Here is a 21,882-nt window from a genome sequence, read left to right as displayed (position 1 = left end):
TTTTGTAGAAAAGCCATATAAAACAGGGTCAGACGTTTGCACTAAAGCATTTAGCTGTGATTGTTAGCTTCAAAGGTATAATATTTTAAACTTTGCTTGGAATTTTTTAAATGCCTGTTGTTTTATATTACCGTTATTTTATCTCAAAATGTTTATCGGAGGACGGCATTCCACAGTGTTTCCAGGAGGGCAAAAACAGTGCTTAGATCAGTAGAAATGATCCAGGAATCTCAGAAATGATGTAAATAAGTAAGAAGGAATAGTACCAGTTTCAAACTCCAGACTTCATGCCCGACTCCCATTTTAAATAGCCTGAGTCCCTCTATAACCCCATTATTTGTGGGAATAGAGTGTGTGAGATTAGCCTTATGATGGACTCTTGTAAAGACTTTGACTTGTAAGGAGTCAAAGTATCCCAAAATACCACCAACTCTTCAAGGGATCTCAAATACAGAAAAAGCAAGCAGACTTGTCTAATTTAAAAAAATGAACTAAAATACTTCTGGTAAACAATGGTCATTACCAAACAATGTCTCAGCACATTTCTCAAATCTTTTAAGAACTGGACAAAAGACCATTATGGTGGCTGTTCCTTAGAATTTTAACCTCTGTGATGTTAAGATTCACTATAAATTGGTTACACGATGCAAAACTGGCTTCTTTTTCTCAGCCCTTTACCAATAAAACAACTGTTGTAAATAATCTTAATCCTAAACATAAAAACTAGAAATTTAACTGTTCATAAAATCCAATTAAATCCCATGTTTAGCAAAGGAGCTACCCCTTCCCCAATCTTACTCCCCAACTGATTTTAAGTTCTTAAAGGTAGACTGTATAATTACTATTGTTTTTAATAGAGTTGTAAAATAAAGCATGCCAAGTGTATAATTTGATTAATTTTTACACAAAGTATATAACATGATGAATTTTTACTCCATGGTTAACATCTAGATCAAGAAGTTAAGCATTTCAACACCCTAGAAGGTCCCCTTGTCCCTTTCTGGTCAAAACCCATCCCCGCTCAGAGGTCACCACTATTCTCATTTTGCCCGTCCTTGAACTTTACACAAACTGAATCATAAAGAATGAAGTCTTTTGTGTATGACTTTTTTCCTTTACTGTTATGCCTAAGAGATTCATCCCTGTTGATGTGTGGATCAGTGGTTCGTCCTTTTTATTGGTGTGTAGTATACCACTATGTGAATGTACTGCTGGCAGACATCTGGGTTGTTTCCAATTTCTTGGAATTACGAATAAAGCAGCCATGAACACTCTTGTACGTGTCTTTTGGTGGATATGTGATTTGTCTTGAGTATACCAAGGAGTATAACTGCTGGATCACTGGGTAGGTATGTATTTAGCTTTAGCAGAAACTGCCAGTTTTCCTAAGTGGTTTTACAAAATTACACTCTCATCAGCAATGTTAAGAACTTTAGTTGATTTGCATTCTCGTCAACAGTAGGTATTGTCAGTCTTTTTGATTTTAGCCATTCTGGTGGGTATATCATTATCTCATTATGCTTTTAATTTACCTTTCTCTGATGACTAATGACTTTGAGCACTTTGTCATATGTTATTAGCAATTTGGTTATCCTCTTTTGTCAAATTCCTAAGTCTTTTACTCGTGGGGAAAAGTTCTTGATTTATAGAAGCTCTTTATAAGATATATGATGTTTAGATACAGAATTTACAGTTTGAAAAATGTCAAGTAAAATATTTACTTCTAATGGTCTTCCTCAAATGCTAAATATTTATAATTGTCTATCACATAATATTTAAAATTGTCTATCACATAATATATTCTGGAAACAAGTTTTTTGTTGAATATATGTCTGAGGCCTGTCCTTTCATTCTCTTAACTTTTGATGAGCATTAATTCTTGAGGTTAATACTGTCCAGTTTAGCAATTTTTTTTTTTTTTTTAATGGTTAATGCTTGGAGCGTCAGGGTGGCTCAGTCAGTTAAACTTGATTTTGGCTCAGGTCATGATCTCAGGGTTGTGAGATCAAGCCCTGTGTCAGCCTTCATGCTGAGTGTGGAGCCTGCTTAAGATTCCCCCTCTCTCTGGCTGTGCTCCCCCCTCAAAAAACAAATAAATAAAATGGTTAATGCTTTACTTGTCTCATTAAGAAATCTTCACTTATCTCAAAGTCATGAAGATATTTTCCTATGTCTTATTACAGAAGCTTTATTATTTTACCTTTCACATTTAAGTCTACAATCTATTTTGAATTAATTTATGTATCTGTTGTGAAATAGACTTTGTTCAACTTCTTCAAGACTGTCTTGAGTATTTTCAGTCTTTTCCATCTCCATAAACTTTAGAGTATTTGTCAATTTCCTCACACACATATATACAAAACCCTGCTGGGTTTTTGATTGGGATTACATTGAATATAGAGCTCAACTTGGACAGAACATGCATACTAACCAAACTGAGTTTTCCAATTCATGAACACAAGAATGTGTTATTTTAAATACATCAAGAATCTGCCCAGTACCACAAATGTTAGGCACAGAGCAAACAAAACCAAATCCACTGAAAAGTAAGGCAGTCTACAGCATCCTTTGCCTGTTCACACTCCTTAGCAGCAGAAACATTAGCATTAATAATGTCTGCAGCTAAACAGCATGTCTGCATTCAGAGAAGCATCCTATTGGTCCCACATTGGTATGATTCTTCATCCTACTTATGAACCCCACGCCCCGAGTTAGGCCAGACTACACAAAGGAAAATGAATCATTCTTCTTTGCCTCTCCTTCCTCCTCTTTGTCTTCTCTATCCCTCTAGAGTATTCCAGAAGTATTCCAGAATTAAAATATGGGGAAAAAGTAACTCCGAGAGAGAGAGAGAGAGAGAGAGAGAGAGAGAGATCACTGAGGTTATCATGCCATACTTGGAGATTTCTTTTTTCTGTCACTTTCACTTACTTACTCATTCTTCAAATAGACTGACTGCCTACTGCATACTTAATGCTATTGCCTAAGGACAAGAAAAAGCCCCAAATTTGTATCACAGGGGATCCTTGCAGTAATCAGTGGACCCTTAAGGGGGCTCCGAATGGGCTTTAGAGGACCTGTGAAAGCCTAACATGACATAAATATTGTGTGTATGTGCATTTTTCCAAGAGAGGATTCATAGCTTTTATCAGATTCTCAAAGGAGCACAAAACTGGAAAAAAAAAAAAAAAAACCCAAAACTCAATCATGCCTTCTCCATGCTGATAATATGGCAATCGTGTATGCATAAACGCATGCACAAGTGCACAGGTGGGTAAAGTACAGAATATTTTTACCAAGTTTTATAATAGCTCAGATTCTGACTAGACTCTAGTGATAAGCCTGGTCAACAACAACTTTCAGAAAGTTAAACTCATTACTGTTTCCCTAAGTTATGACATCAAGGTGAATCTATCCTTAAGAAAAAAAAGTGTGTGTGTATATCTCAATCAGTCAGATCAGCTAAAATCAATGAATTTGATAGTGACCTTTTTTTTTTTTCAAAGTAAACTCTATGCCCAACGTGGGGCTTGAACTCACAACCCTGAGATCAAGAGTCGCATGCTCTACTGACTGAACCAGCCAGATGCCCCTGATACAGTGACTTTGAAGGTTCTGTTCAAAAGAAAATCCAAAGTCTTCCAGCTACACCCTGACACATTAAAAGCCATGCAAATTAAAATCTAACCTTCCTACAGTGGCCAGGGTAATCTTTCTAAATGCCATTTTCATTATGACATTCTTTTCTTCTTCTTTCAATCAAATCTTAATTTCAAAAGGCTCATCTTAAGGTTTACCTCCTCCATGTTTGAAGCATCTGAGCTTCTAAGTCCACAACAATTTCTCTTTTCCTTAATATTATGGTACTTGTGTGGCAGCATTCACCTGAGCTTTAAAAATTACAAATCCCTGGGCCTCAACCCCAGAGATCCCAATTTAGTGGGTGTGGGATGAGAACCATGAATCTGCCTTTTTAAGGATCACCTTGGTGATTATAATATACTTCTAGGTTTGGTTGTCCAGCATTTTCCATGCACAAAACACAGACTGTCTTGCATTAATACTTAACCATGCAGGCAGTCCTCCCAGAGCACTGTAATCATAGTACTCATCACATTACTAAGCCCCTTAAGGGTAGAAAGCCCTAGAAGCTAACATAGTTTAGGAATATAGGATGGGCAGAATAAATGTTTATTGAATTAATGAACACGGGCTCTGAAGCAAGACAGACTCCAATCTTGTGCCACCCTGACCTTGGGCAAGTTACTTAACTCTAAGCTTTGATTTCCTCCTCTGCAAAGTAAGGATAACAAACCCTATCTGACAAGATTTTTAAGGATTAAATGAATTAATGTATGGAAAGCCTCTAGTGTACATCCTGACACATAGTAATAATTGTTAAATACCTGATCCCTCAAAAAAGGACATTATAAACCTTTTTTGTATCCTCCACATGACCTAGCACTGTCTCTATACAGGACATAACAGACATTGGTTGCCTTAACTACATTAAATACCAGATGCTTCTTAGACTGGCATTCCACACATACCACATATGTGGCACTGAGACGCTTTTGGAGATCTCAGAGCATAGCATAAATTCATGATATATAAAATAGTGGTGCCATACCATCTTCATCTCTAACCATCTGTCTCACTTTTGAATATTCCCACAAAAGTCACAAGCACTCACTTATGACAGAGCTCAGGAGCTCCAATTGGTTGCTATGTTTTGATAGGTATTTTTTAGAATTTCATTTATTTCTTTTCTTACACTACTCACTGACACCAACTTTGTCACTTAATTAGTTACCCTATAGGAATGAGTCACGAGCAAAGATACCAATACATATAGATAGTAGCCTATTACACTATCCTTCCTTTATAAAAGAAGCCAAGATAGGTCTGAATATAATAAACCACTGAAATCCGTAGTAAGCAAATTTCTAATGTCTCCTTCAAAAATTTTTTTCACCATGGATACCTTTACTTGAGTCTCTAACAGTGTAAATAAGGTTTGTCCTCTTTGATGTTGGGATGGTACTCACATTCAAGAAATAAATAACTAAGCAAGCACTAGACATCTTTCTAAATCACTTACAAAATTTGAGGGACCAGTCATAGAATAGCAACTTGAGTGGTATTTGCAGTCACTGAAACAAACGCATTTTTAGGCAGTTCCAATTGACTGAAAGATAACAATAACTTTTTTAAAAAAGTTTAAGGAAAATGGATGTCAAGAGGGGTAATCTATAAAATGAAATATGCCAAAGCAAGGAATTTCAAATAAACATATCTATTTGATATTCCTAGTTTTACCAAACACCTCAAACTTCTACAAATTTCTCTCTTAAAGTGAGACCTACACTTTGGCCAAAGTTCTAAAAGTTCCTGTGCAAACAAGCAGTCAGACTCAGAAGGAATTATTATATTTCTGATAAAGTTTTTATTTTAGCAATTAAAATAACATAGGTTGAGTACGAAATGCAGAATGTGAGGCAGTTTTTCTTTTCACATGAAATCGGTAACTCAAGAGACCAATGCTAACATCCCCAGGTAAATTTTACATGTATCAAACGTTTACTTCAGGATCGAGGAGAAGCTATTTCTCAAACCACAATGATTTTATTCACCCAAGAGTCTTGACATCTCTAAACACAGCCATGCTAACCTATGCTACTTAAACAGCTATACTGGTTTTTAAGAGTAGAAACTGTTCCCCTACATCTTTACATTAATCTCTGATTTAAAATATTAAAGGTTAAGAATAAAGCATTTAAAATCAGGGACCAATTATTTCCACTTAAATCACTCACACTACATATTACACTCTTTTTATATTAAATATTAGTATTGTTCCTCAGCTAACTATTAACAATTTGCTTTACATCAATTAATATTTATCTGTTGAACAATACATCTTAGAATTCACTTAAACTCATTGCTCATTGTTCACAAAAATGGTCTAATTTGTCTCAGGTTCTCAAACTTCTTAATAACTTGCACATTCCCTTTTTAACTCTCTTTTGCTCTCTACTAACACAATGAAGCGTGCGTAGGAAATAGTCTATCCCAAACACCAATTTCACTTACATTATCATGTTTAAAAAAACACAACATCTTCAATTCCCGGAAGACCCTTTTGCAAGAGACCAGATTCTGGAAGACGTTGGGCATCTTTTTGAGTGCTACTCTCTTTCCATCTCTTGGATCTGTTACTGACCTAAAGAAGCAATATATGGGGGAGAAGGGGAAAAAAAGAGAGAGAGAGAGAGAGAAATCAATTCCAAACCTTGTTCTTCAATGTTTCAGAGCATGACCATCATCTTTATCTTAAACTACTCAATCCACTTAATGTTTAAGGTATCAGTGAGAAAGAAGATTTAAAACAAGTACACACTTAAAATCAAAGAGAATGTTTAGCTCATCCAACTTAACTGCCATGCTTTTTAAAAAAAATCCTTCTCTAAATTTCTATAAACACTTTCTCTGAGAGGTCACTTAGCAATACATCTCAGGTAGGAGGGCTATTAGCAGTAAAGCCATTTTAAAGATGAGGGTGGAGTACAGATTAATACACTGAAGTCAAATTAGTTGTATGCTTCATTTCCAGGACCAAATTCAAGATGGAAGAGATGTTCATTCAGATGTCATTACGTGTAGTTCAACACAGAGAACACAATGTAATTATTTTGGCTTCTTAAATAAATGAACATCCTTTAGTAATATGGATCTCAATCCCACCAGTAGCTGAACAGTGTCCCCTCCTCAGAAGTCTGAGTGCCAGCTTAGGGCCATAGCTCCTAGATTATGAAGACCTCTTCCCTTTTGCTTCTTGGTGTGGTAGCTGTGCCTCCTGTAGTTTTTCTTTAATAGCTCAGTGTCCCCCCTTTTTTATCTTTTAGTCTTCCAACATCTGTATAACCAATTCCTTGTATTACGTTTCCCTATGTTTGACATACTAGTATGGTTTCCATTTTTCTGACTGGACCCAAACGATACATATTAAATCAAACAGTTAAAGGAACTGAAGCAATAAATTTGTTAAATAAAGCCAACTGACCATTTCGCAAGTAATTTTCCGTGAATTATCTTAAAGCTTTTTTTCCTTCCACCCATCACATATGATGGTTGTTGTCCTTGTAGAATGTATTTCTGTCAAACTTATTTTGCTGATTCCTGCCTATCATTCCTGGCTACCATTATCTTTCAGCTCCAGTTTCAGTCATCCACTGCTTTGGCTATCCCTCCCAGATTTGTGTCATTTAAAAGTGTGTTCCATAGGTCACCAATGGCGTTACCCAAGTTATTAAAATTTAGAACAGGACAGAATAGATCTCTGCAACGGATACAACACTAGAAAACATTTATGAGCCTGGCATCCCATTATTATTGAAATAATTACTTACTTAACTATAATCACTCAGTTTATTTCTTCATCTTGTCCACAAGAAATCACTCATCAAATTGCCTTCCTGAAAACAAAGCATTCCTGTTACCTACCAACCTGTCTAAAAACTATATGAAACTTCTTTATGAATACCATGACTTCTTTATAAATTCATCTTAGTGATCACTACTTCTTCTCTTAAGTGCTTATGAAACTCTTAAATGGTGCATTCTATTTAAATAGTATGAGGACTCTATTCTTCCATTGACTGAAAATTTGATAAAACAATTAAGAATTATAATTTTTAGGTTTTCAATAGCTTGAACTGTAATTCAACTAAGAGACCTAACATTCGCAATTATTGCTTAAAAAACACCTACCCAGTGCTCGCTTCAGCAGCATACACACTAAAACTGGAACATAACAGAGATTAGCATGGCCCCTGTGCAAGGATGACACGCAAATTCGTGAAGTGTCCCATATTAAAAACAAACAAACAAAAAAAACCCCAAACCCAAACCAAATCTACAACACTGCCTAAAAATCCACATAAACATAAAATAGAGAGGAAACTAGATAGAGTATTATATTCAGATTGTTAAAAATATTTTTTTTCTGTTTAGTACACTACTTCTATAACTAGACTAGGAGACAAAAATGTCAATGAAATAGCAAGGAAGGAAAATTTTGGACCACACATTGTGTTTAGCTGTCACTGTGTCTTGAGACTTCCTTAATGTAGAATAGTAACTTAGCATTCCTCTGTCTTTATGACACTGCCATTTTTGAAGAGTACAGGCCACTTATTTGTAGACTGATCCTCAGTTTGGGTTCATGTGGTATTTTCTCACGATTAGACTCAGGCTGGGCATTTTTAACAGGAATAACTCAGGAGTGATGTCTTCTCAGTGAACATATTAGGAGGCACATGATGTCAATTTTCCCCATTTCTGGTGATTAACTTTCATCATTTGGATGACGTGTCTGTCAGGTTGCCACATTGCAAAATTACTATTTTTTTTTCCCGTTGGTAATTGTGTAACTGTCCTATTCCTCATCAGACTTCGACCCATGACCTTTAGCATCCACTGATTTTTTTTTTTTTAAAGATTTTATTTATTTATTCGACAGAGATAGAGACAGCCAGCGAGAGAGGGAACAGAAGCAGGGGGAGTGGGAGAGGAAGAAGCAGGCTCATAGCAGAAGAGCCTGATGTGGGGCTCGATCCCAGATCGCCGGGATCATGCCCTGAGCCGAAGGCAGATGCTTAACCGCTGTGCCACCCAGGCGCCCCTCCACTGATGATTTTTGACTGAGTCAACTATTACTATGATGGCTGCCAAATGGTAGCTTAGTAATTTTAACGTCTCCAAATAGCTAGTCAGCACAATAAATATTCGTTTTAAAAAAAATGAGTAAATTGATTTAACACAAGGCCCTTTCCTGGGCCGCATACAGCAATACTTCTTCCCAGCTTCTGACTTCTTATTGGTCTTGACTCTACTGTGGTGAGGAGAGCTGCTAAGCCCCGTCCTGGCCCAAGGTTAGTACTGTGCCTTGCAATGTTTTAAGGTAAAATTCACGAAGCAGTATTTTATTTTATTATTCATGCAAAAGCCAGTCATGCCTGAGGCTGGTAACAATATAACTCTAATGAATGTGAAGGGCTGTGCAGTAATTTCACGCCATGTTGAGTTTGTTCTCTCTTAACTTGAGGTAGCAGATGCTTTAGTTCAGCTCAAACAGTACCACAGAACACAGATAAGTGTGGAAGCCTGTTACACAGGAATTCTTTTATTTACTTTGTTACTGAAAGGCTTGCCATGCTTAGTTCCTCGGCGGCTGCAATACCCTGGTTATTCCAACTGTACTTGTTAATGAAGCTCCAGCTGTAGAAATAATGAACAACATTTAGGGCAACTTGCCTCATTTTAGAAAAAAAAAAAAGGAGCCATCCCTTGATCTACAATCCACTTACTGGTCAGCTACTTTCTCTACTAAATGCTGGAAGCCCTACATAAAACAGTGCATCTGTCATTTCACCTCATTATTTTCCTGGGCAATCAAGTTACACTAAAACAGATATTTACTTCTTAAGTTTTAAATCAATGTTCGACTCTGTAAACAGTATATTAAAAATACAGTTTTGGGGCTCCTGGGTGGCACAGCGGTTAAGCGTCTGCCTACGGCTCAGGGCGTGATCCCGGCGTTATGGGATCGAGCCGCACATCAGGCTCCTCCGCTAGGATAAATAAATAAAATCTTAAAAAAAAAATACAGCTTTAAGGGTTGTGAAGAAAGAATCCTTTCTTACATCTGCCAGGCGTACAATAATTTTTCTCTACATTGAGAGTACCAGTTCAACTGTTTTTTAAACAGCCAGAAGAATCCACGAGCCATTCTTCAGAGAAATATAGCCAGCCAAAAGAGTACGAAACCAAAATAGGAAGCTTTTTAGATCTGGTGTGGTTGTTTTGTTGCAGAGCTTTCTTAATCCCAGGAAACTCTGACCACTGCCACAAATCTGCTTAAATTACGGACAAGTAGAAGGGCTGGAATGAAACAAGAGTGAAGCTTACTGGGGATACATTCCCAGGCACTAGAACCTAATATTACAACAGCTTTAAATTAGTATAACTACTAAGCAAGAATCTCCCAAGAAATTATATGCTCCACATTCATTTTATGTGAACAATCTTTTCCCCATATGGGTTAGCAGTTTTAAAGTCCATGTTTCCAATACAGGTTTTTAACTATTCAAAACAAATAAATAATTTATAATGAGAATATTTCACTCGGATTGAGAAAATCAGGTTCTTCTAATTCTATTCACATAAACTTGTAATCAGCTATCTTCTATTTTTTGCTATACACACTACAATTACTATGTCAACTGTACCAATACAGTACGTATCTCAGTAACAGAACCTCCTAACTAGACTCTAAATATTTAGATTATTGCCTTCGCATTCATTTTGAAATTCATTTCCTTAAAAGTTATTTTTACTTGTATTTAGATTAAGTCAGCTTGAGAAAACAATCACAAACTATGAGGTACAATTTCTGACAACAAATAAATCTAAAAAAAACGTATCTCACTTGTACCTTAGTCCCTGTTATATGTTCAAGGACACTATAGGTTAAGGAATAAGGAATTTATTTTTACATCTTTTTGTTCTTTTTTTTTTTTAAGACTTTATTTATTTATTTGACACAGAGAGACAGCGAGAGAGGGAACACAAGCAAGAGGAGTCTGAGAGGGAGAAGGAGGAGGCTCCCTGCCAAGCAGGGAGCCTGATGTGGGGCTCGATCCCAGGACCCTGGGATCATAACCTGAGCCGAAGGCAGACGCTTAACGGCTGAGCCACCCAGACACACCCTCTTTTTGGTCTTTCTAACTAAAATTGTAACAGCCTAAAGTTTGTGTACTTTGACATAATTTATAGAGTTGCACACTGTTCAGAGGAATAAACTTTCTAAGGCTTCCCTGCCTCCACCCATGGACACATGAAAAAAAGATTCTCATAGTTAGGTAATTTGTTCCATCAGTTGGGATTTTCTGATGTTTGGTTTTTCTTTTATGTTTATCCAAATTTGGTATTTGCTGAGTCAGCTCTAGATATAAGAAAAAGACCCTTTTCCCTTTTTCAAGATACTTCTACTAAACTGATCCTCAAATTTGTTAATCTGATATTACAAGGAAAAAAGACCTTATATAACAGCTAAACCAAAGCAGTGAAATGGTTCTTTCTCATATCCTCCAATTCCACTATTGATCAGAAGAAGCAAAACATCTACATTTACTTGAAAGAGTTAAATATAAACTTAAACATCCTCTAACTCTGTGTTTAAACAAGTATAAATAGCAATGATCCCGGCAGGTGAGACATCACTGGGCCACTCTGATCTGTAGTGAGATCCCCAGGGGTGCTGATAAGGGAGGAGAAACAAGACACAGGCAAATCATCCAAAATCAGGCTGTCATATTTATTTTCAAATACTTGTTACCAATGAATAAGAGCTAACTTTTAAGACCCCAATTCCCCACCAATTATCATTGGTTAAGATGAAATATAGGTGCAAAATCCTTTTATACTAATTATTGTTGACCCAAGAACAATTTTTGTTCTTTAGACCATGAATTAATAATTAGTTTCATCCTTGCTGCAGATGCTGAGAAAGACACAGAGACTGTTACTCCTCAGTCACTGTCAAATATCTTTGTGAGGAGTATGACTTGCCTGCAGGGAAGCTGCCACACTGTCTTTTCAATAGGGATTTTCTCAGGTTGGAGGGTGAACATGACACAGCCTAGCCTGCCAACTCTAGGAAGTTTTCATGGCCCACTAGCCACAGTCCTCTCCTAGAAACAGATCCATGAATACTGTATGGGAAGGAGAACCACCTTCAATGAAAGACAGGTTTCTGTACAAAGATACAAAGGAAAAAATTCACAACTGCACCTTCTTACATTTTAACAATTTATGGTAAAAAGACGTTATAAAGGATAACCAAAACAAAAACTATGTCACCAAAAATGTGCTTGCTTTTAATCCCACTGATGACTTCCTGAAAGACATGTGTTCAGTAATAGAAATACTGAGAAATATAAAGATTTTTTTTTTAAAAATTAAAGAATGGCAATTTTTGTTGCATGTTAGGTTTATAAGTACAGAAGGCACCAAATGAAAGAATGGCTTTGTTTACACAGGTTTATAACAGCATGGTTTTGACGATGTTGAAAAATTGTAATGAATTAAGAAATGCAAAATTCACATATTGGAAAAAATTTGTGTTTAAATGCTTATTATTTAATATTTTAGTGGCTAAGCTAATATTTTAAGAATTACTTAACATAAAATTTAAGTCCTAATATGCTGTTAGCTAAAAGCAAACCGAACATACCAAACACATACCAGCAAAATGTAGTTTTTGAAATAAAAAGGAAAATCTGAATATGGCTTGGAATTATGGTTATAAATCAAATGTCCACATTTCCTAGGAATGTATACTTAAGTATATATAGGTGAAATGACATGAGATTTAAGATTTGCCTTAAATACTTCATCAAGAAGGACTGTTGAAACAAACGAAGCAAATGTTGATAATTATTGAATATGGTGATTGGTATAATGAGGTCAAACTATTCAAAAATAAAGAAAACATATGTTTGAAAAATTTCAAAATAAAAACATTGAAATGAAAAAAATTAAAGATACTATTTATAATATAAAAAAATCTGGTATCTGGGATTAAAGCTAACAATAGCTTTGAAACACTTCTACATAAAAAGACTAAAAGACATTATCGAAAGAAATTAAAGACATAAATAAATGGAGAGACATACCATATTCATGGACTAGAAAACTCAATATTATATAAATTTCAATTCTCCCCAAACTGATTTATAGATTCAGTGAAATTCCAACCAAAACCCCAACAGGTTTTCTTTGTGTGGAACTACAAAATCAGTTCTAAAGTCTTTATGGAAATGCAAATATGCTGTGGACTGCTAAAACACTCTTGAAGGAGGAAAAATTGCTCTACCACATATGAAAACTTAACATAAAGCTACAATAGTTTAGATAACATAATTTTGGAACAAGACCAAAGAAATAGAAATATGACCCCAAAACAGATTCTCACATATACAGATACTTGGCTTGTCATAAAGGTGTCTTTGTAGATAGAAAGGCTGTGCCATAAGCTACTGTCTCTCAGCCTCAAACCCATCCGTCTAAACGCAACTCTATAATATCAGGGCTATGACTCTGCAAACCACATTTTGGTTTTGCCAAACAGCTCCATGTTAGGTTCTGCCAATGGGGGGGGGGGGGTTAGAGTAGACTACAAGGCTGGAGGAGGAAAGGGGGACTTGCCCCTTCCTGTGGGCTTCCTGCCTGTCTCTTGTTTCTGTGTCACCCTAGCAACACTTCTCCACTCCCAGCATTGGCGATGCCTTCCTGTAACTGTAGCTGAGTCCAGTTTATAGTTTTCCCATTTGCAGAACCAGCCTCATTGCATCCTCCACCCTAGATACCAGCACTAGTGAGCTTGTATCCTCTCCTTAGATATCTGAATTTCTCCTGCATGGGGTTCTAAGTCTTAATAATTCCAACGTCTTCCATGATATTCCTCTAGCCATAGCTAGAGGTAGCTATTACTTCTATGATGCCTTCCATGATGCCTTAGTTCTCTTCTTGTCTTTTTAATTATCTACAACTTTAAACTTTACAAACAACTTTACAGCTAATTAGCACCCCCCCCCCCAACTTTAAAAGCTCTGTTTCAATAACTGGTATGGTTTCTTTCTCCTCACTGGACCTTGGCAGATAAAACATTCTTTTCAATTCACGGTACAGAACAACTAGATATCCATATGGAAAAACAGAATGAATCTTCACCCCTACTTCACTCCCTACACAAATTCCAGGAGGATTGTAGATATAAATGTGAAAACCAAAATTGTACAGCTCTTAGAAGATAACATGTAGTAGAATATCTTCAAGATACTGGGGCAGGGAAAGATTTCTTCAACAGGACACAAAAAGCACAAAACATAATGCAAAAGAAAAATTCATATATTTGACTACTTTAAAATCAAGAACTTCTTTTCATTATCTGTACATTGTTAAGAATAAAAATGCAAGTCATGCAGAAGACATTTGTACCACACATATAAGGAATAAAGTGCCTATCCAGATACACGCAGAATTCATACATATCAATTTTTAAAAAGGGCTAGAATAGGCATTTTACAAAAAAGGATAATCCAAACAGCCAATAAACATATGAAAAGGACCTTAAACTTATTAGTCATTTGGGAAATGAAAAATTAAAACCATAATGAGAAAGTACTATACAACCACCAGAACGGCTAATAATAAAAGGTGGACAATACCAAATTTTTAGTGAAGATGTGGTACAATGGCAATTCTTATAGATTGCTAGTAGCGATGTAAACTGGTACAATCGCTATGGAAAAAGACTGGCTTTACATACTAAAATGAAGATACAAATACAACGTGACCCAGCAATTTGACTTGAAGGTGTATACCCCAAAGGAATGTGCACACCTATCACTAAATATATGAGTGTGTTCACGGTAGTATTTTTAGTACCCTTAACACTAGAAACAATCCAAATATCCATGAACAGAACTGATTAGCAAATTGTTGCCTATTCATATAATGGAAAAATGATTAAAATGAACTACTGCTATGTGCAACAACATAGATGAATCTCATACACCTGATTTTGAGCAAAAGAAACCAGTCACAAATAATGTAAGATTTCATTTCCATAATATTAAAAATATAAGAAAAGCTGAATATTTAGGAATGTATACTCAGGAGATAGAAACTATTCAGAAAGGAAGTAGTTACCATAAAATCAGGATAGTGGTTATCTTGGGGAGGCGATAATGAAGGGGGAGACTAGAAGGGACTTCTGTGTACCAGTGATGTCTTATTTCTTGTATGAATGGTGGCTATAGAGGTGTATATTTTATTTTGTGTACATTTCTGTGTTTCTATTATTATAGAACTAAAAAGGTAAAGACAAATTTCTCAGTTAAAATTTTCAGCATAAAAAGGCACTTCAGGTTGAAATTTGTATGATGAGTAATTTTTAAAGAGGGCAATTCTTTTTATTATTTTTTGTAAAAATACCCTTCTATAGAGGCGCCTGGGTGGCTCAGTCGTTAGGCGTCTGCCTTTGGCTAGGGTCATGATCCCAGGGTCCTGGGATCGAGCCCTGCATCGGGCTCCTTGCTCAGCAGGAAGTCCGCTTCTCCCTCTCCCACTCCCCCTCTGCTCGTGTTCCCTCTCTCGCTGTCTCACTCTCTGTCAAATAAATAAATTAAATTAAAAAAAAATACACATCTATAGCAGCCCAATGAATTCTGTCATACATTTCCTTGTGCCACTGATTTATTTTGTAGCAAGGAGTATACATGTTTCTTATGTTTTGGTAGAATTCCAAAGGAATTTGCTTACTTAAAAAAATAAACATTTTCTTCATCATTACACAAGAATATGCTATTAAGAAACATTCCACAGGAGAGTGCTGTCAGCAGAATTATAGCAGAACTACAGTCCCACCCCCAATCTAATCACAATCTCCTAACTTCTTCCATTGTAAAGCAAACTGCTGAAGCAGCTACAATATATAGATGTGCTTCAGGTTTTTAATTAGTTAGCCTTTTAAAAATAACCAAAACCAAAAATACTACAAATACAAAGCAGGAGGCAGGACTTCCAGCTGTGGCAAACTGAAGAGGTCAGCAAATCCTTTCCCGTCAAAACAACTATAAAACTGGACAAAAATGTCAAAAGCAACCATCTCAGGACTCCAGAAAACAACCAAAGTCAAACAACAAATTCAAAAGTGTTTATTTATGAAAAGTTATGGAACTGTGGCTAAGAATAATGAAAGTCAGTGGTGTTATTGCTTGGCTGCTCCTTACCCCCACCCAAGCACAGTCCATGCAGTAGCTGGCCATGAAAACCAGCAACTTCACTGCCTGAGGTTGCTGATGTGATCTGAAGTGGAGGATGAAAACCCTACACTCAGTAGCACTGACCATAAAAGCATTAAACTCAACTGGAGAAGAAAAGAGAAAGCTCTACAAGTCTGAGGTTGCTATCCCAGTTGGGACACAAATCCGGAAATTTAACAAGGAGATTTCTGGAAATGAGAGCCACAGTGGGCTTGGTAAACTCTCCCCCCATTCCTGGCTAACTGGAGGCTGCTTATGTACTCAGCTCTGCACATACCCATGTCTGACTGAGAGGCTTCCCACATGGGAAGGGAAGAACTGAGAGGCTCAGCAGAAAATCAAAGCTGGGGCATAGTTGAAAACTAGATGAGCTCCCTAACATAATCACAAAGGATAGAAGCCTTACTGGCTCAAGATGTTTGAGCACAACCTTTAACCGATCACTAGCTGACCACTAAGCTCCACAGACACAAAGGGTACACCAAGAAGACCAGCCTAAAAATTAAAATAATGATTTTTTAAAAACCTGAGCAGATATGAGTGGATGTACCCTAAAGGGGAAAAAGACTGTGCACACTAAGTCCAGTCAAATTCCTTAAATATAAGCAAATATACACAATAACAGCAGTATGTCAACAATGACAACCCTCAGGTGGGAGGGAGGCTGGGGAGGAATCAAATCCAGAGTTATTACAATATATTATTAAATATGTCCAGTTTTTAACAAAAAAAATTACAAGATATGTAAACAAACAGTAAAATGTGACTCAGACTCAGGGGAAGAACAGCTTCTTCTGAGTAAGCCCAGATGTTGTATCCAGTAACACTTCAAAAGCAGCTATTATAAATATGATCAAAGAATTAAAGGAAATCATGTTTAAAGAATTTTTAAAAATGGTGACAATGGGGGCGCCTGGGTGGCACAGCGGTTAAGCGTCTGCCTTCAGCTCAGGGCGTGATCCCGGCGTTCTGGGATCGAGCCCCACATCAGGCTCCTCTGCTATGAGCCTGCTTCTTCCTCTCCCACTCCCCCTGCTTGTGTTCCCTCTCTCGCTGGCTGTCTCTATCTCTGTCGAATAAATAAATAAAATCTTTAAAAAAAAATGGTGACAATGACAACAAATAGGATATCACAATATAGAAACAAACTAAAAAAAAAATCAAATTCTAGAGTTGAAAAGTACAGTATTAGAAATGAAAAATTCAGTAGACTGGCCCTACAGTGGATCTGAAATAGCATAAGAATCAGTAAACTTAAAAGATCGATCAAAAGAAATTATACAATCTCAAGAACAAAGAGGAAAGTCTGAAGAAAAATGAACAGAGCTTCAGAAACCTATGCAATAACATGGAGTGTACCAATATACATCTAATGGGAGTACCAGAAGAAAAGGTGAGAGAAAGGGGAAGAAAAAAAATATTTGAAGAAATAATGGTTTAAAATTTCCCAAATCTGATGAAAATGTACAGATCCCAAAAGCTCAAAAATCCTGTAGAGGATAAACACAAGAGTTCTGCACCTAGAGATGTCAGAGTCAAAGATAATATCAAGTGAAAGAAACTCTTGAAAACAATGAGGAAAAACAATACAATGGCTGACTGAGTTTCCATCAGATGCAATGGAAGTCCAAAAGCAGTGGAATGCCATATTTGCAGTGGTGGTGATGCACAGGCAAAAATTCTATATCCAACAAAAAAAGACCCTATCCTTCAAAAAATAAAGGCAAAATGAAAACATTCCAAAATAAGTAATGGCGGACAGAATTTGTTGTCAGCAGATTTGCCTTACAGGGAATAACTCCAGATGGTAACTCAAATCCACAAGAAGAAATGAAAAACTAGAAATGGCAAATAGGCGGGTAAATAGAGGAATACATGTTTTTATTATATTTTTTATTTTAATTCCAATATAGTTAACATACAGTGTTGTATTAGTTTCAGGTATACAATACAGTGATTCAAAAATTCTATACATTATTCAGTGCTCAGTATAATAAGAGTATTCTTTAATCCCCATGACCTACTTCACCCACCTCCCCTCTGGTAACTATCAGTTTGTTCTCTATAGTCAAGAGTCTGCTTCTTGGTTTATTTCTCTCCCCCCACCCCCAGCCCCTTGGCTTGTTTGTTTGGTTTCTTAAATTCTACATATGAGTGAAATCATATGGTATTTGTCTTTCTCCAACTGACTTATTTCACTTAGCATGATACTCCCTAGATCTACCCATGTTGTTGCAAATGGCAAAATTTAATTCTTTTTTATGGCTGAAAAATATTACTATATTATATATACATTTACATATATGGGATATTATTTCAGCCATAAAAAAGAATTTGTCATAAAAAAATATACACATTACACTTTCTTTATCCATTCATCTATTAATGGACACTTGGGCTGCTTTCATAATTTGGCTATTGTAAATAACACTGCAATAAACATACGGGTGCATATATCCCTTTGAATTAGTGCTTTTACATTTTTTTTGGGTAAATACTCAGCAGTGTAATTACTAGATCATAGGGTAGCTCCAGTTTTAACTTTTTGAAGAACCTCCATACTGTTTTCCACAGTGGCTGCACCACTTTGCACTCCCACCACAGTGCAAGAGGGTTCCTTTTTCTCCACATCCTCATCAACACATATTTATTGTGCTTTTGATTTTTGCCATTCTGACAGATGTGAGCAGATAACTCATTGTAGTTTTGATTTGTATTTCCCTGATGATGGGTGATGTTGAGCGTCTTTTCATGTGTCTGCTGGCCATCTGTATGTCTTTATTTTTTTAAAAAATTTTTTTAATGTTTTTTTTATTATATTATGTTAGTCACCATACAGTACATCCCTGGTTTTTGATGTAAAGTTTGATGATTCATTAGTTGCGTATAACACCCAGTGCACCATGCATTACGTGCCCTCCTTACTACCCATCACCAGCCTATCCCATTCCCCCACCCCCTCCCCTCTGAAGCCCTCAGTTTGTTTCTCAGAGTCCATAGTCTCTCATGCTTCATTCCCCCTTCTGATTAACCCCCCTTTATCCCTTTCTTCATTTTATTTATCCATCTGAGAGAGAGAGACAGAGCAAGTGCCTGAGCAGGGAACAGCAGACGGGGAGGGAGAGGGACAAGGGAGAGGGACTCCACACAGAGCACTGAGCCCAATCTCAGGCTCGATCCCAGGACCCTGGGATCATGACCTGAGCTGAAACCAAGAGTAAGATATTTAACTGACGAAGGCACCCAGGCACCTCATCTGTATGTCTTCTTTGGAGAAATGTCTGTTTATGTCTTCCGCTCATTTTTAATTGGATTATTTGTTTTTTGAATGTTGAATTGTGTAAGTTCTTTATATATTTTGGATACTAACCCTTTACCAGTATGTCATTTGCAAATATCTTCTCCCATTCAGTAGGTTGTCTTTTAGTTCTGTTGATTATTTCCTTTGCTGTGCAGAAGCTTTTTATTTTGATATAGTCCCAACAGTTTGTTTATATTTGCTTTTGTTTCCCTTGCCTCGGGAGACATATTTAGAAAAAAGTTGATACATCCAATGTCAGAGAAATTACTGTCTGTACTCTCTTCCAGGATTTTTATAGTTTCAAGTATCATATTTAGGTCCTTAATCCACTTTGAATTTATCTTTGTGTACGGTATAGGCCAGTGGTCCAGTTCTCCCAACACCATTTGTTTGAAAGGCTATCTTTTTCTCATTGCATACTTTTTCCTCCTTAGTCAAAGATTAATTGACCATATAAATATGGGTTTATTTTTGGGCTTTCTATTCTATTCCACTGATCCATGCGTCTACTTTTGTGCCAGTACCATACCGTTTTGATTACTACAGCGTTGTAGTATAACTTGAAATCTGGAATTGTGATTCCTCCAGATTTTTCTTTTTCAAGATTGTTTTGGCTATTTGGGGTTTTCTGTGGTTCCATACAAATGTTAGGATTGTCTGTTGTAGTTCTGTGAAAAATGTTGTTGGTATTTTGATAGGGATTACATCAAATCTGTAGATTGCTCTAGGTAGTATGGACATTTTGGCAATATTTGTTCTTCCAATTATGAGTATGGAATATCCTTCTACTTGTTTGTGTTGTCTTCAATATCTTTCATCAGTGTTTTATAGCTTTCAGAGTACACGTCTTTCACCTCCTTGGTTAAGTTTATTCCAAGGTATTATCTTTAGTAAAATTATAAATGGGATTGCTTTCTTAATTTCTATTGTTTTGTTATTAGTGTATAAAAAATGTCGTGGATTTCTGTAAAATGATTTTGTATCCTGCAACCGTACTGTATTCGTCAGTTCTAGTAGTTTTTTGGGGTCTAGTAGGGTCTTTAGGGTTTTCTATAAAGTATCATGTTGTCTGCAAACAGTGTAAGTTTTACTTCTTCCTCATCAATTTGGATGCCTTTTATTCCTTCCTCTTGTCTGACTGCTGTGGCTAGGACCTCCAGTACTACGTTAAATAATAGTGGTGAGAGTGGACAGCCCCATCTTGTTCCTGACCTCAGAGGAAATGGATCTTATCATGATGTTGGTGTGGGTTTTTTATATACAGCTTTTATTTTGTTGAGGTATGTTCCCTCTAATCTTACTTTGTTGAGGGTTTTTTTTTTTTTTAAATCATGAATGGTTATTGTACTTTTGTCAAATGTTTTTTCTCCATCTATTAAAATAGGATCACATGGTTTTTATTGATGTGATGTGTCACATTGATTGCAAATATTGAACGACCCTTGAATCCCAGGAATAAATCACATTTGATTGTGGTGAATGTTTTTTTCCACTTATTGGATTTAGTTTGCCAATATTTTAAAGAGTTTTGCCTCTATGTTCATCAGAGATATTGGCCTATAGTACTTTTTTTTTTGGTAATATCTTCATCTGGTTTTGGTATCAGGGTAATGTTGGCTTCATAGAATGAATTAGGAGTTTTCCTTCCTCTTAGATTTTTCGGAAAAGTTTAAGAAGAATAGGTATTAAGTCCTCTTTACACGTTTGGTAGAATTCACCTATGAAGCTGTGTGGCCCTGGACTTCAGTTTGCTGAGTTTTTTGCTTAATGGTTCAATTTCATTGCTGGTAATCAGTCTGTTCAAATTTTCTATTTCTTTCTAATTCAGTTTCAGGAGATTATATGTTTCTAGGAATTTACCCATTTCTTCTAGGTTGTCCAGTTCGTTGGCATGTAATTTTACATAATAGTCTCTTACAATCTTTTGTATTTCTGTGGTGTCAGCTGTTATTTTTCTTGTTTCATTTCTGATTTTTTTTTAGTCCCCCCCAACCTTTGGATGAGTCTGGCTAAAGGTTTATTGATTTTGTTGATCATTTCAAAAAACCAGCTCCTGGTTTCATTGATCTATTCCACTGGTTTTTTTTTTGTTTGTTTGTTTGTTTCTATTTTGCTTATTTCTGCTCTAATCTTTATTATTTCCTTCCTTCTACTGGTTTTAGGTTTTGCCCATTTTTCTTTTTCTAGTTCCCTTAGATTAAGATTAGGTTGTTTATTTGGGATTTTTCTTGCTTCTTGAGGAGTAGGCCTGTATTTCTATAAACTTTCCTCTTAGAACAGCTTTGGCTGTATCCCAAGGATTTTTGGACTATTTTGTTTTCATTTTCATTTATCTCCACGTATTTTTTTTTATTTTTTTTAAAGATTTTATTTATTTATTTGACAGAGGTAGAGACAGCCAGCGAGAAAGGGAACACAGGCAGGGGGAGTGGGAGAGGAAGAAGCAGGCTCACAGCGGAGGAGCCTGATGTGGGGCTCGATCCCACAACGCCGGGATCACGCCCTGAGCCGAAGGCAGACGCTTTAAGACTGCGCCACCCAGGCGCCCCTCCATGTATTTTTTTATTTTGTCTTTGATTTCTTGGTTGACCCACTCATTGTTTAGTAGCATGTTATTAACTTTTGTGTATTTCCAGGTTTTTCCATGTATTTTCCTGCTTTCCCATTTTTTTTTCTTGTGGTTGATTTCTA

The 21,882-nt window shown here is 36.4% G+C and overlaps 1 protein-coding gene and 1 non-coding gene across 2 annotated transcripts in view; one reads left to right on the top strand and one right to left on the bottom strand.

Annotated features, from left to right (window-relative positions):
• The window catches only part of NLK (nemo like kinase), a 157,038-nt gene that overhangs the window by 61,423 nt on the left and 73,733 nt on the right, over positions 1–21,882 (bottom strand). Inside the window, exon 2 of the mRNA XM_045773565.2 lies at positions 6,094–6,223. Coding sequence (XP_045629521.1) covers positions 6,094–6,223 — 130 coding nt within the window. The remainder of the gene's footprint in view (positions 1–6,093; positions 6,224–21,882) is intronic.
• LOC123777211 (U6 spliceosomal RNA) lies at positions 7,774–7,877 on the top strand. Its single transcript, XR_006775604.1, has one exon. It is a non-coding gene; the product is annotated as a U6 spliceosomal RNA (small nuclear RNA).

Source organism: Ursus americanus, chromosome 23 (genome assembly GCF_024610735.1).
Source record: "Ursus americanus isolate L20-20 chromosome 23, mUrsAme1.1.p, whole genome shotgun sequence".
In the NCBI taxonomy this organism is placed as follows: domain Eukaryota; kingdom Metazoa; phylum Chordata; class Mammalia; order Carnivora; family Ursidae; genus Ursus; species Ursus americanus.
Note: the sequence above shows the minus strand (reverse complement) of the source record. Positions and strands in the feature narration are given on the sequence as shown.